The 11,812-nt window shown below is 41.8% G+C and overlaps 1 protein-coding gene across 2 annotated transcripts in view; it reads right to left on the bottom strand.

Moving 5' to 3' along the window:
• Positions 1 to 232: 232 nt before the first annotated feature.
• ghrhrb (growth hormone releasing hormone receptor b) overlaps positions 233 to 11,812 on the bottom strand; it is a 32,112-nt gene continuing 20,532 nt past the window's right edge. For both annotated transcript variants that reach the window (XM_067513213.1, XM_067513214.1), the window contains 10 exons: positions 7,516 to 7,616; positions 6,694 to 6,791; positions 6,489 to 6,621; positions 5,498 to 5,651; positions 5,356 to 5,416; positions 4,753 to 4,822; positions 4,055 to 4,146; positions 3,837 to 3,966; positions 3,694 to 3,735; positions 233 to 2,477 (listed from right to left, as the gene is read on the bottom strand). In XM_067513213.1, the coding sequence (XP_067369314.1) occupies positions 2,271 to 2,477; positions 3,694 to 3,735; positions 3,837 to 3,966; positions 4,055 to 4,146; positions 4,753 to 4,822; positions 5,356 to 5,416; positions 5,498 to 5,651; positions 6,489 to 6,621; positions 6,694 to 6,791; positions 7,516 to 7,616 (1,088 nt within the window). In that variant the 3' untranslated portion in view covers positions 233 to 2,270. The remainder of the gene's footprint in view (positions 2,478 to 3,693; positions 3,736 to 3,836; positions 3,967 to 4,054; positions 4,147 to 4,752; positions 4,823 to 5,355; positions 5,417 to 5,497; positions 5,652 to 6,488; positions 6,622 to 6,693; positions 6,792 to 7,515; positions 7,617 to 11,812) is intronic.

The following is an 11,812-nucleotide window of genomic DNA, read 5'->3' as shown; positions in this document are numbered from 1 at the left end:
AAGCTCTTTGACACAGCTCACGAACAGCTGTTTCTTGTGTCCATGTGATCGGACAAAGAGGCCATTTCACAATGTCACTGTCTTGAATGCAGGATTTCACACCTTTCCTAAGTCCAATCCAGCTGAAGAGCAGATAATCAGTGAATTATACTCCACGATAAAGGCACTGTAGTGTCCAGGAGCTGAGTAATGTTCTGTCCCGTCCGTAAAGAAACGACACGTTAAATTCATATGATGTCAAAAAAACTGCAGTTTAAAGCAACATACACAGAAGTTCACAGCTCATCTAGTCTCACAAATTAAGCCAGCAGAGAAAACACATTCTGGATTAGCTTTAGCTTTAGCACAGCAATCAGTGACGATAGGAATCACTGATGTTCACACATTGACACATTTACAGCATCATGTTCTTTACATTTTGCAATGTTAAAACATATAAGAATAAAAGTAGCTTCCATGTAGGATACAAAAATGTTAGCTATAAATACGTTAGCTTATTTATTTCAAAATTGTAAAATCTTGTTTTAATGATTATTTCTGACTTTTAGTTTTATAGTAACAATGTGATAGAATGTGGTTGTAGAAATCGGGACAAAATGTGATAATGCCTTAAAATTCATGTAAACTGTAGTTCAGGTCTATTTACATTCACGCAAAGACATAAAAACAATAGTCTGACAAATAAATAGCTTTTACAGTGTAGTGCTCCAGATGTGCGCTGCGTGCAACATGTTGCATGCAGAGACACTGATGGTAACGGAGGCCAGTTCGCTTAAATCTGCCTAAACTTTTAAAAATTTTATAGGAAATCTCTGTGAAACTTGATCATGGAGTGAACAACATTCAAGACAGCACATGGCACTGAGTCAGTAACAGGAACAAGGACGTCACAGTAAGTCCAGATCCACATCTAAGCTCAAACTGAGGAGCAGTGAGTGCATCCAATACAGACTGACAAAAGAGGGCTGATCTCTGGAGGTTTTTAAAGAGGCCTCGTCAGGCACATCTGAGGACACCCCTCCGCACTTGGCACACCTGGTGGCAATAAAGTGATTGCGTCTCATTGTTGGTGAAAAGTTTAAAAAGACTGAAAAAACGTGTCTTCCCTCTCCGAACGTGTGAATGACAAAATGGAAACTTTATCTTGGAAAATGCTGAGGACTCGGAGCTTCGTTCTCTAAGTATTTGTCACTGCAAAACTGAAACCGAAGCAACAGATTTGCTGATTCATTCCCATTTTCATTCCCCTGTGCAATCACAGGAGACCACAGGCGAGACTGAGCCAACACACTCACACCATTGTTTGAGTGAAATAATTGGGATTATTTCGTTAAAAATAATAAAGCAACATATGATAATATATTAGCTTTCGTAAAGGGGGGAAATTATTAAGTTGTTGTAACATGTGGTGGTGGCCAGCAAACCTAATATGTTCATCGACATGAAATTTGAAACCTCACCATTATCTCTCTAATTCAACACTAAGCTGCTTGTATCATTTGGGTTTAGAAACGTTGCTGGAGTCAGGAGCAACGTGACCTTGGTTTCTGTCAATGCAGACGCCTAGAAGTTAAAAAATAATCAGTGTCAGAGGACGGAGTTTATTCTGAAGGTTGCGTGGGGTGTAGTGAGTCAATAAAAGCCCGTGTCCAACTTGTAAATGTGATGGACCACAGGGGATTCTGCTGGGAAGTGAAGACTGACCTTAAGAGGCCTGTGCTACAGGCAACGTCCACATTCAGCTGACATGGTCCAAAACTGATCTTTTTGCCCCTTAGTGAGTCACAACGCGATATTTTTCCACATGTGAACAAAACAAACCAAACTGGATTTTCAAACGGGGTCTGGGCCACTCAGGTACATGGTCCTACATCAGATCTGTGGCAATGCCGAGGCTTTTGTTAATGTCTCATTTGTATCAAGTGGAAAAAAAAAAACGACAAAGATGTGAATGCAGAGGTGAAAGTTTCAGACTTTTTGGACATTAATGGAAAAGCTGCTGTTCTCACCAAACTAGGAATAAAACTCCACTGACCGTTGCACAAGTGACGTTACTGTGATCACGTGCCTCATATTTCAGTTTGTACATGTCTGTTGGCTTAGGACAACAAAGACATTCACATGGGAGCTGAATATGAGACACACGAACGTGAACATCCACACAAAGTGTGGGAACTGAGGACAAAGTAACACGAATGTAGCTTTAGTCTCAGGACACGATGCAAACCCGACGCAGGTGTTAACAGGTGAGCAGTGCCGTCGGCTGTTCCTCAGACAGTGGAGTCACTGCTGGGGGGGAGGGGGTTTGTGAGGGCGTGCGTCTCTGCTGCTGGAGGCTCTTTGGAGCTGGATTTGTCCAGAACAGATATCTGGGTGACGGTGCTGGTCTCCGTGAACAGTGTGCGCCGTCGTTTAGTGTAGCTCAGGTAACTCTGAGTCTGCCACTTCCAAAACCTCTTCTTCAGTTCAGCCTGCACCTGGAAAAAATTACAGCATGAAAACTGAATAATAGAAAAACAGGATAATATGTGGTTGTGTCTTCACTGTCTGAATTCACATTTGCAACTGAGTCTGGCTCCACGCAGGAAGCGTCACCAACAGGATGTTGTTATTGTAAACAAATTTAAAGAAATGATTCTTTCATCATTTACTTCACGATATGTCAATCCAATGGAAAGTAGTCTCCTTAATGTTACTCCTGCACAAGTTGATTATCTTGTTGACAATTCTGTAGCCTCACTACGTACAATACTCGACAGTGCTGCCCCTCTGAAAAAGAAGGCAGTAAACCAGAAGAGGTGATCTCCATAGTTCACAAACACGCAACTTAAAGCAGACAACACAAAAGTTAGAGAGGAAGTGGCGTTTCAGAAATTTAGAAGAATCTCATTTAGCCTGGAAAAACAGTTTATTAACAGTTTCTCTCTCTAATTCCAGAACAGGATATTATTCATCATCGATAGAAGAATAGCTAACATTGTAGCTATTAGAGAAAGAATTCACCAGATCCTCCCCCCAAATATTACAGATAGATCTTAATATACAACATTGCTATAATCATGGATAAGGCCCCAATCCCTGTTAGACTGCTTTTTACCCATAGATCTCTCTGAGCTAACTTCAATTATTACCTCATCTAAACCAACAACCTGTCTGCTAGACCCTATTCCAACTATACTGCTCAAGGAAGCTTTACCCTCGTATTAGATATCATTTAGAGAAACCGGTTCTCTCTACATATTTTCATAGTGATGACTGAGATGACTGTGTTGTGAACGGGCGCTAAATTATAAAGTTGAATTGTATTGATCTTGTGTACTGGTAGCAGCAGCTTCCACCAGCATCATTTGACACTAAGAACAAAACTTTATTTCCAAGTCAAATCATTCACCACCTCAACTGTTTTTTTCTCTTTTATTTCACCATACAGTTTTAAAACTGACTTGGAAAAGATACAGATTTGAAAATGTTTTATTGTACAGCAGGTCCTGACAGCACAGGCCTGCACAGGTGTTTTCACTTTGCCTGATTACACCTCCTGATCACATCTGTAATGAAGCAGAATCAGGGCACCAGCTGTGTGGCTGTGCTGTGCACGAGCAAACTCATTGTAGAGTAGACACAGAGATACCAGTCACTATCATTTAGGAGAACGAGCAAGTAAAAATACATGTGCGTGTATGATTTACTTACCTCCCCATTCAGGAAGCAGTAGAGCAGAGCCACAACGAAACCCTTCAGAGCACAAAACATTAGCCAGCACGGTTTAGTATGAAGTGGTACAAATCTGTCCTGAGCACATGAACACACCTGTGCTGTTTTTCCTCTCACTTTACCTGAAAGGATCCCAGACCGAGCTCGATGAACATCCGTGCTTCTACTCCGGTGTTTTCTGGCAGGAACACAAACACCATGTAGTGCATCCCAAACAGGGGGATGAGGAGCAGGGTGGATTTGGCCAGTCTCCTTCATGTACACATGCAACAGGCACATGATGAACACATGAGCATCTGCACAGCACTCATACGTTCATGAAATGTATTCAGCGTCTCACTTGAAGTGACTGGTGTCGTTTCCACCGACGCCAGGAGACGTCAGCTTCTGGACCAGGATACGGATCACGTTGATGAAGATGATGAAGTTCACCTACAAGAAAGAAACAGGGAGACTATGTTAGCGCCACAGTGTGCAGCTATGTTTCTGTGTCGCACTGCGTCAAAAGGAAGCTTCCCATAGTCGTCGGAAACGAATCAAATAAACTACAGGTTCATTCATAAACTGAAATTGAAATTAAAACTAATATAAAGACTAAAGATGATAATGTGCTGTTTGTATCAAGTTAGTCCCTGTGGCTCTTCACTTGGTGTGTGATATACAAAGGAATATAGCACTAATAACAAATTCAATATACTGTTAAAAATCATGTTTAAAAAATGTTCAGAGATTAAAAGTCCAGACAACAGAAAATTTAAAACAGTAATCGGTGAGACAACGCTTTGTCCTGACAACTGCATCAGGTTTCGACGGTGCAGCTTTTCATAGGTATGTCTTAAATATATTTTTAGTTTTCGTAATAGTAATAATTTGAGATTCGTCCTCTCAATAAACCAAACAAAATGACACCAGCTGGGTACTGAGGACGCCCCCATCAGCTGCTCTCATTAACTGCTAAAGACAAAACACAGGCCTGATCCCAGAGCGAGGACTCCGACAAAACCTCCATATCTCCCGCTGTCGCTGCTCTGCACTCACCAGCAGTGATGCAGTTATTGGAGCTTTTATGATCCACCAGATGAAGGCCACATCTGTGTCATCCCAGCACCTGAGACACACAACAGGCAGCAATGAAATTAACAAGGCAGTCGCATCATGTCAGCTCACAGTCAGACCACCGTCAGCCACAAAGTCTAAATCAAAATTCAGGATTACGTGTGATCATGTTTCATTACATTCCACACGTGTACTTCATCATCTGCTCATCACCTGATCACAAATCGTCTGCTAAAGAGCTGACTAACTAATCGGACTATTGTTTGAATGAGCAGCTTTGAGGTTCTGTGTTTCTGGACGTCTGAGGGGGGCAAACGAGGGCAAATTGTAATCAGATGGTTATTGTATTAGCTGCAATATTGTCAGGGGGTTCTAGGCATCCTACCTATGTCTGATTATCTGGATGAGGAAGATACCGTCTTAAGGTTGGAGAGGAGGGAAGACAAAGTGAACTGGTTTTATCCAGTTTACGTAAAGACTACAAATCCAAGTCCTAAATATGAACAGTGATGCTCCATGAAGACATTTGCAGGTTACTTGAGTGTTGAGGGAAATTCTGTGTGGTTTTCCCCTGCAGCAGCTCACCCTCTGTTATCGTAGAAGTTGCGAGTGAGGATCCACACCGTTATGATTGTCGTTGGGAGACCTGGGAGGCACAAAGACAGTGGCCCTGGTCATTAGAGGAAAAGAATGAAGGAGATGCACATGAAGGAAAAGGATCACCCACCCCAGCCGATGAGTATGTACCACCAGAAGTACTTCTTCTGGAAGACAAAGGTGAGAGCCAGCAGCGTCTGCAGGTACATGCCCTCAACCAGCAGCCAGAAGTAGTTAGCCAGGATGCTGAACTGGAAGAAGGCCACGGCCGATTTACAAGACGTCTGCAGGAACCAAACGACAGAGGCCACGAGCCTCATTAGTCTGTGCAGCTCGTGTATGCAGTGGTTATTTGTGGGGCAAAGCAGAAACAACACTGACGGTTCATATAAAAGGTGCAAATTACCGAGACACAGTTGTGTTCACATGAAACGGTAAAATATCTGCACTCATACAGCCCAGAGCACTTTACGGTGGAGGATCACACACTCTCTCGCTCACACAGACGCACACACCGATGACACCCTGCAAGGTGCTGTCCTGACCACCTGGACCAAAATGGAGTTCAATGTTTTGTCCAAAGACATGTCAACGTATGCGGTGATTTACACCAATACATTTGTCTTTTGACTGCAGAATTAATAAAGAATCAGCTTTTACACCCAGCATGAGTGGATCAACATCCTTCCTACTTTTTATTATTTCCTCGATGCTTTGTCCCCAGTTGTACCTTGTGTCTTTGTCTTCTTTGCATCCACCAACCTCTCATATATAACTTTCCTATTAAATTAAAATTTCCACTGTCTTGTTTTTAAGTATTAATGTCACCAACATTTTGCATTTTTGTTCTATTGCAGCCCAAAACAATTCATAATAACAAACCCACTGAGCCCACTAGCGTGTGGTGTTGCTAAGAAGCTAAACTCAACTTTACTCGTGTTTTTTTTTTTTCATCCAGTGTCTCTAGCATTTATTGTACTTAATTGGATTTCAGTGCAGGGTGAGAAGTAGACAACATATTTTTCCTTTTTGGCTGCCACTTGTTTTATGTACACAACAGACACGAGTCCTTCTTTGCTAAATATGGATCCATTAATGCAGCTGGAGGGTTTCACACTCACTGTCGACATGAAGCAGTGATCCAGGTTTTCGTCAGAGAACAGAACGCTGTCTTTAATAAAGACAGAGCTTGCTCTCAGGATGAAGGAGAAGAACAGGTTGATGTGGATGTAGTTCCGAGTGCAGTGAAACTTCCTGCAGGGCACAGAAAAGCCTTATTGGAATGATTTGTTTTTTCTTTGTGAGATGTATTTTGGTGAATTCTACCTGAAGACGGTGAAAACAAAAATGGCCGATATGAGAGAGATGAGGGAGGTAGCGTAGCCAGCAGTGTATACTTGTTTGAAGTTGGAGAAGTACGTTGTCTGAAATACAAAAAAGACAAAAGAGATGAAAGTCACAGCCTTCACAACTGATCTGTATTAGTGATTGATCACATTTGATGGGTAAATCACTGCTTGCCAAAGCATTGTCTCTTGGGACAAAGCTGTGGTCTGTGTGGGACTGACATGGTTTGAATGGGCTCTTGTGATTGGTTAAATGTATTTGGGACGTTTCTTTCTGCAGCAGTGATTAACAAAGCTCATAAAGCCACAGTAAACGCTGGGTGGACACTCGAAAGCTGCATCATGTGACTCAGGCCAGTGGCAGCATGAGACTGGAAGTCTGTCCACCCCACGCTGCACAGCCCTTCAGGTAACTTCTCTACATTACATACATTTTGAAACACATTTCTACAAACACAGAATTAGAAAAAAAGGTATTTACTGTAGCTTTAAGCTTATATGCAGAGTATGTTTCTGCAATTTTAATGCAGGGACGTTTAGGCATAATTTACTCAGAATAGAATTTAATAATACTTTATTGATCCTTTGTAAGGAAATTACTTCATTACAACAGACCACTAGAAACAAAAACAGACACAAAATACATAAAAATAGCATCAAAAATGGCAAATGAGCAATGTAACATATGTAATGTGCATTTTTATCATTTATTAAAAAGTCTCCCTGCTGCCTTCATGACCCCCTGAATTTTTGCTTATCAAACATTTTTGATGAAGATTTATTTGTTCACTTTTTGACAAACCTCTGTTTCTGTCTCCTCGTCCTCGGCAAACTCACAGGCCTCATCGTAGGGTGGGTGGAGCTTGGACCATCCTTTCTCAGTGCAGTTCCTGTAGATGTAACCTAAGAGACACAAACACCTCCCTGTGATGAGGAGTTGCTCATGGCACAGATCCCAGGAGAGCTGAGAACTTCAGAGGAGGATGAGAGTATAAAGTCACGACTAAGAGAAATTTGCTGATGTGAAGTCAAACTGTGAAAAGTTGAAGATGTGGTAGTGAAATGGTAAATAAATGAAACGTTTGAATTTAAAGAACACTGGATCAGACTGTTGGAGAGGAAATGGATACAAATGAAAGACACTCATGGTTTGTCTCTTGTGACTTTGAGAGACATAAAAATACATACTATTTGACCAAAACTTGCAAAAGAAAAAAAACAGTGTTGAGAAAATTCTCCATGTGATGTGACCTGATGTCACGTCTGGTGGTTTCTACATTTGGTCATTTAACAGATGCTTTTAGCCAGAGTTACAAGGCTGTGTTTTCTCCAACCTAACTGAGACATCAACAAGAGGCAGGGCTCAAAAAAAGTCACCAAATCTCTACAGACAACAAAAGATCAAGTTTTTGGAAAATGTAGAAAACTGTAAAAATAATGAGCAGAATCCACTTAAGAAACTGGAAACTTGCTGGCCTGGCTTTTCCTGTACTGCATGTATTTATATCTAATTTATTTTATCTTTTACTTTTTTATTCTGGTCATTTTTATATTTTACTCATCATTCTTTTATTTTTTTTATTTATATTTTATTGTGTTATAATTTCCATTGATTATAATCCTTATTTTTGCGTTGCTCTCAATGTCCTATAGTCTCATGCTTTTATGTCTTACTGCCCTCATTTTGTGTCAACTTATTATTTTAATTCATTTTATCTTAAATAGTCTTGTTTATTGGTTATTGTTATCATTTTTATCTCTCTTTCTTTGCTTGTCACCTTTTTATCAACTTTCAATCATCTATAAAACACAGAATTAACTTCTGTATAAAACCAAACTTCCATTTTTCAGTCAGCACAGACACTAATTGCGCCTCAGCATCATATACAACATGATTTCTGATTAATGTTCAATTTGTTGTGACTTGTTTAGTGCTGCCTGGCTCCAGCATGAATATGCAGCTTTCCTGATGAACTCTATTAGTTTTACAGGAACACTGATGAATAATAACGAAATCACTCGTTGTACCACCTCCCACTTTGTGCAGATACGACTCTGAACATTCTGGATGCTTCTCACAAGAGAAATAATGACCCCCGCTCTTCATTAGGATTCAATGAGCTGAAGTAAAACTCCATCTGCCTGTTGATGACGTGAGGGGCTGGAGATGAGCCCCTTGTGAGGAGGTCGCACCTAAATATTTATCCCCACAAATACACTGAATAACAACCAGAGTAGGCCTGATGGTGGGGGAGGAGTAATGTGTCACTAGCTTTGCTCCCCCCCCCACAAAAAACATGTTCCTTAAATACTTAGTATGAGTTACACAGGAATAGTCCTGACACCAGTTGTCCTGCACAAACATCCCACACTTATGACACTATAGTAGTGTGTGCAGTTCATTTAATAAGTTTAAGTAAGTTTATCATTAAAATACCACATGATGATTTGTCTGTTTGTTCACAGTGGGTCTGTCCTTATTTGCCATTTTATCATTTATGAATATAGGTAGCTGCATTCAGATGAATAAAATGTTGCAGCACTGAAGGTTTCATGTCCATCAGTACAACCAGAGATCTTAACATGCTTAATGAAACATCTTCACCAGTTCATCTTTAAAATGCTGCGAATAGAAAACAGAAGAAAACACAGAAACACAATGAAAATAGAAACGACCACTAACAGTGCTGTTAACCAGAACATATGCTACTGTTGGCAAAGATCAGAGAGTGAAGGGGTGTTCGGAGGAAGAAGACAGTGATCTGTGATGGACGCTAGTCTGAAAGAATGAAAGGGAAGATTTCCAAGATGGTACTGAGACTATGCTGCACAGCCTGGAGACGGTAGCACTGATAATAAGACAGGAAGTGGAACTGACGGTGGCAGAGTTAATGATGCTGTGATTTTTATTTGGAGTGATGTGGATGAACAAGTATATTGGAGGGGCAGCGCGGAGGAGGGGTGCAGGGAATATCAGGAAAGAATGCTGAGGTTGGACAGAAGGAGAAGAGGAAGATCGAGGAGAAGGTTCATAGATGCTGTAAAAGAGGACATGATGGAAGTTTGTGTGACAGACCAAAATGCAAAGGAGAGAGTGAGATGGAAACCGATGATCCGCTGTGGCGAGGGAGCACTTGATTGGAAGGTTTTAGGGTTAAGCATGAAAACAACTTTGCTAAGTTTAGGGAAAGTTCATGGTTTGGGTTGAAATAAAAACTGCCATGAACTCCCATGTTCTGTTGGCTCATGAGTTTATTTCTTAAGTTTTTGTAAGGGCAGGAATTCCTTCTGTAAGTCCAGGTTCTTACTCTGTGGAGTAAAAAAGCCTGAATGTAGCTGGAACAGGTGAAGGCTGTAAATGATGCATTCAAACGAGGCACGTTGATGCTCTCCCACCATGGCCTGAAGATAGAACGAAGGAGCTCGCTCGCCATGACGCACACAAGGTCACAGGGTTCCCCTCCTTGCATTTGTGCAAAGTGAACAGTGTAATACCACATTTTAGTTTCATGTCAAATAAAATGCCTGTCCGGTTCCTCAGCACAGCTGAGCTGAGTGTGGGGGTTTGTGTCGTGGGTGGATTTAGCGCTGTGCAGCTGCATTAGCGTCAGTGCAGTGCAGAGTGCTGTGCCTGCAGCGGAGGCATCTGTGGGTGAATGGTTGCATGTGAATGGAGGTTGAAGGCCGAGGCTCCGGGGAGGGCGCTAGAGCTCAAACTGCTGTGCTTAACAAGCTGTGCCAATTCCTTCCCCGTCCTCTCAGCTCCTACCATGATCTCTTTGATTTTCCAATTCATTATTGTTGTGCGTTCAGCCTCCCGCTGGAAAGGCAGGATCGACCCGCACAGCTACAGTACAGCGCTCGACTTATCCCGGTGTCTGTGGAGGAGGAAATCCAGCGGGTCCTCGGTCATCAGCACCAACCTCCTCCTCCTGATCCTTCCACACAAAGTGTGCGCTTCACTTTCACGGAGGAGCCGTGCTGAGTTTTTTCTTCTTCTTCTGCTTTCATTCTCATTGCCACTGGAAATCAGCGAAGGGCATCGCTTCAGCCTCCCACATACTGGATATGCCCCCTGCTGAAAATACTTTCCCAGTGTGGTATAGTCTGGTTTTGATTCAAGCTGTGCAGTTTGTCTCAGGCTTCAAACAAAGTCCAACTCATGCTGGATTTTGGGAGTTTATGACATGTTGGTCGGTATATTTTCTACATTTCTAACAAAGACCCTAAAATCCTCCTTGCACAGCCTGGTCGAGAGGGAATTATTGGTGCAGTTTGCCTCTACACCATCCCGTGTGATAAGCAGCCTTCCAGTGTGAAGATCATTGTTGACCCTCCTCTATGCTTCCATGAGAGGCAGTAACATTTTAAAATTCAGGTTCTATGTGTGCATGGAACAAGGAAAATGGTTTGAGAACAAGTGATGTGTGAAGCGTTGTTTCTCCTTACAGCTGGTCAAGACTTTTGCTTTTCACACTCAAGTTGCGCATTGTGTTAACGCACAACAGCATTTGTGCGTTAACACACAGACAAAAGATTTAAACTGGACGAGAAACAGGGAGAATTTCAGAAGTGTTTGAGAGACAAAAGCCAACGAGGTCATATACACTGTATCCGTGTTACGAATCGATTCTCAGTCAGTTTCCGTGACTGTAATCAGTAACTGACCAATTACAGCTTCTCTTCATTAGCTTCCTGTTTTAGGTGCTGCTGATGACACATAACTAAAATAAAACAATCTGTAGAGGCTTTGAATTCCTTAAAACTCATTTATACTTAATTAAAATGCTCGGCTTCGATGACTTTCTGTTACTGCCTCCTTTTTTACTGGGTTTGTTTGTGACAACCTGCAGATTTTGACTGTCCTCATTTGTCTCCGAGCTCGATTGCATCTGTATTTGTCTGCCATTAAACACTACAGCACATGAGAGCTTCAGACCTTCAGGGCTAGTTTGTTTTCTTTAGATCAGCCATCTGGATGAGACGGGGCCTGGAGGAGGTGGGGGTCCTGTAAACAGTTGGGACAGACCGACTGCAGCCAAGCTCAGACACGGGAGACAAGTCCATGTGATCCATGTAGAGACACGTCCTGTCTACAT

This window comes from Channa argus, chromosome 8 (genome assembly GCF_033026475.1).
Source record: "Channa argus isolate prfri chromosome 8, Channa argus male v1.0, whole genome shotgun sequence".
Taxonomy (NCBI): domain Eukaryota; kingdom Metazoa; phylum Chordata; class Actinopteri; order Anabantiformes; family Channidae; genus Channa; species Channa argus.
The sequence above is the reverse complement of the archived record's forward strand: the minus strand, read 5'-3'. Positions and strand labels throughout refer to the sequence as shown.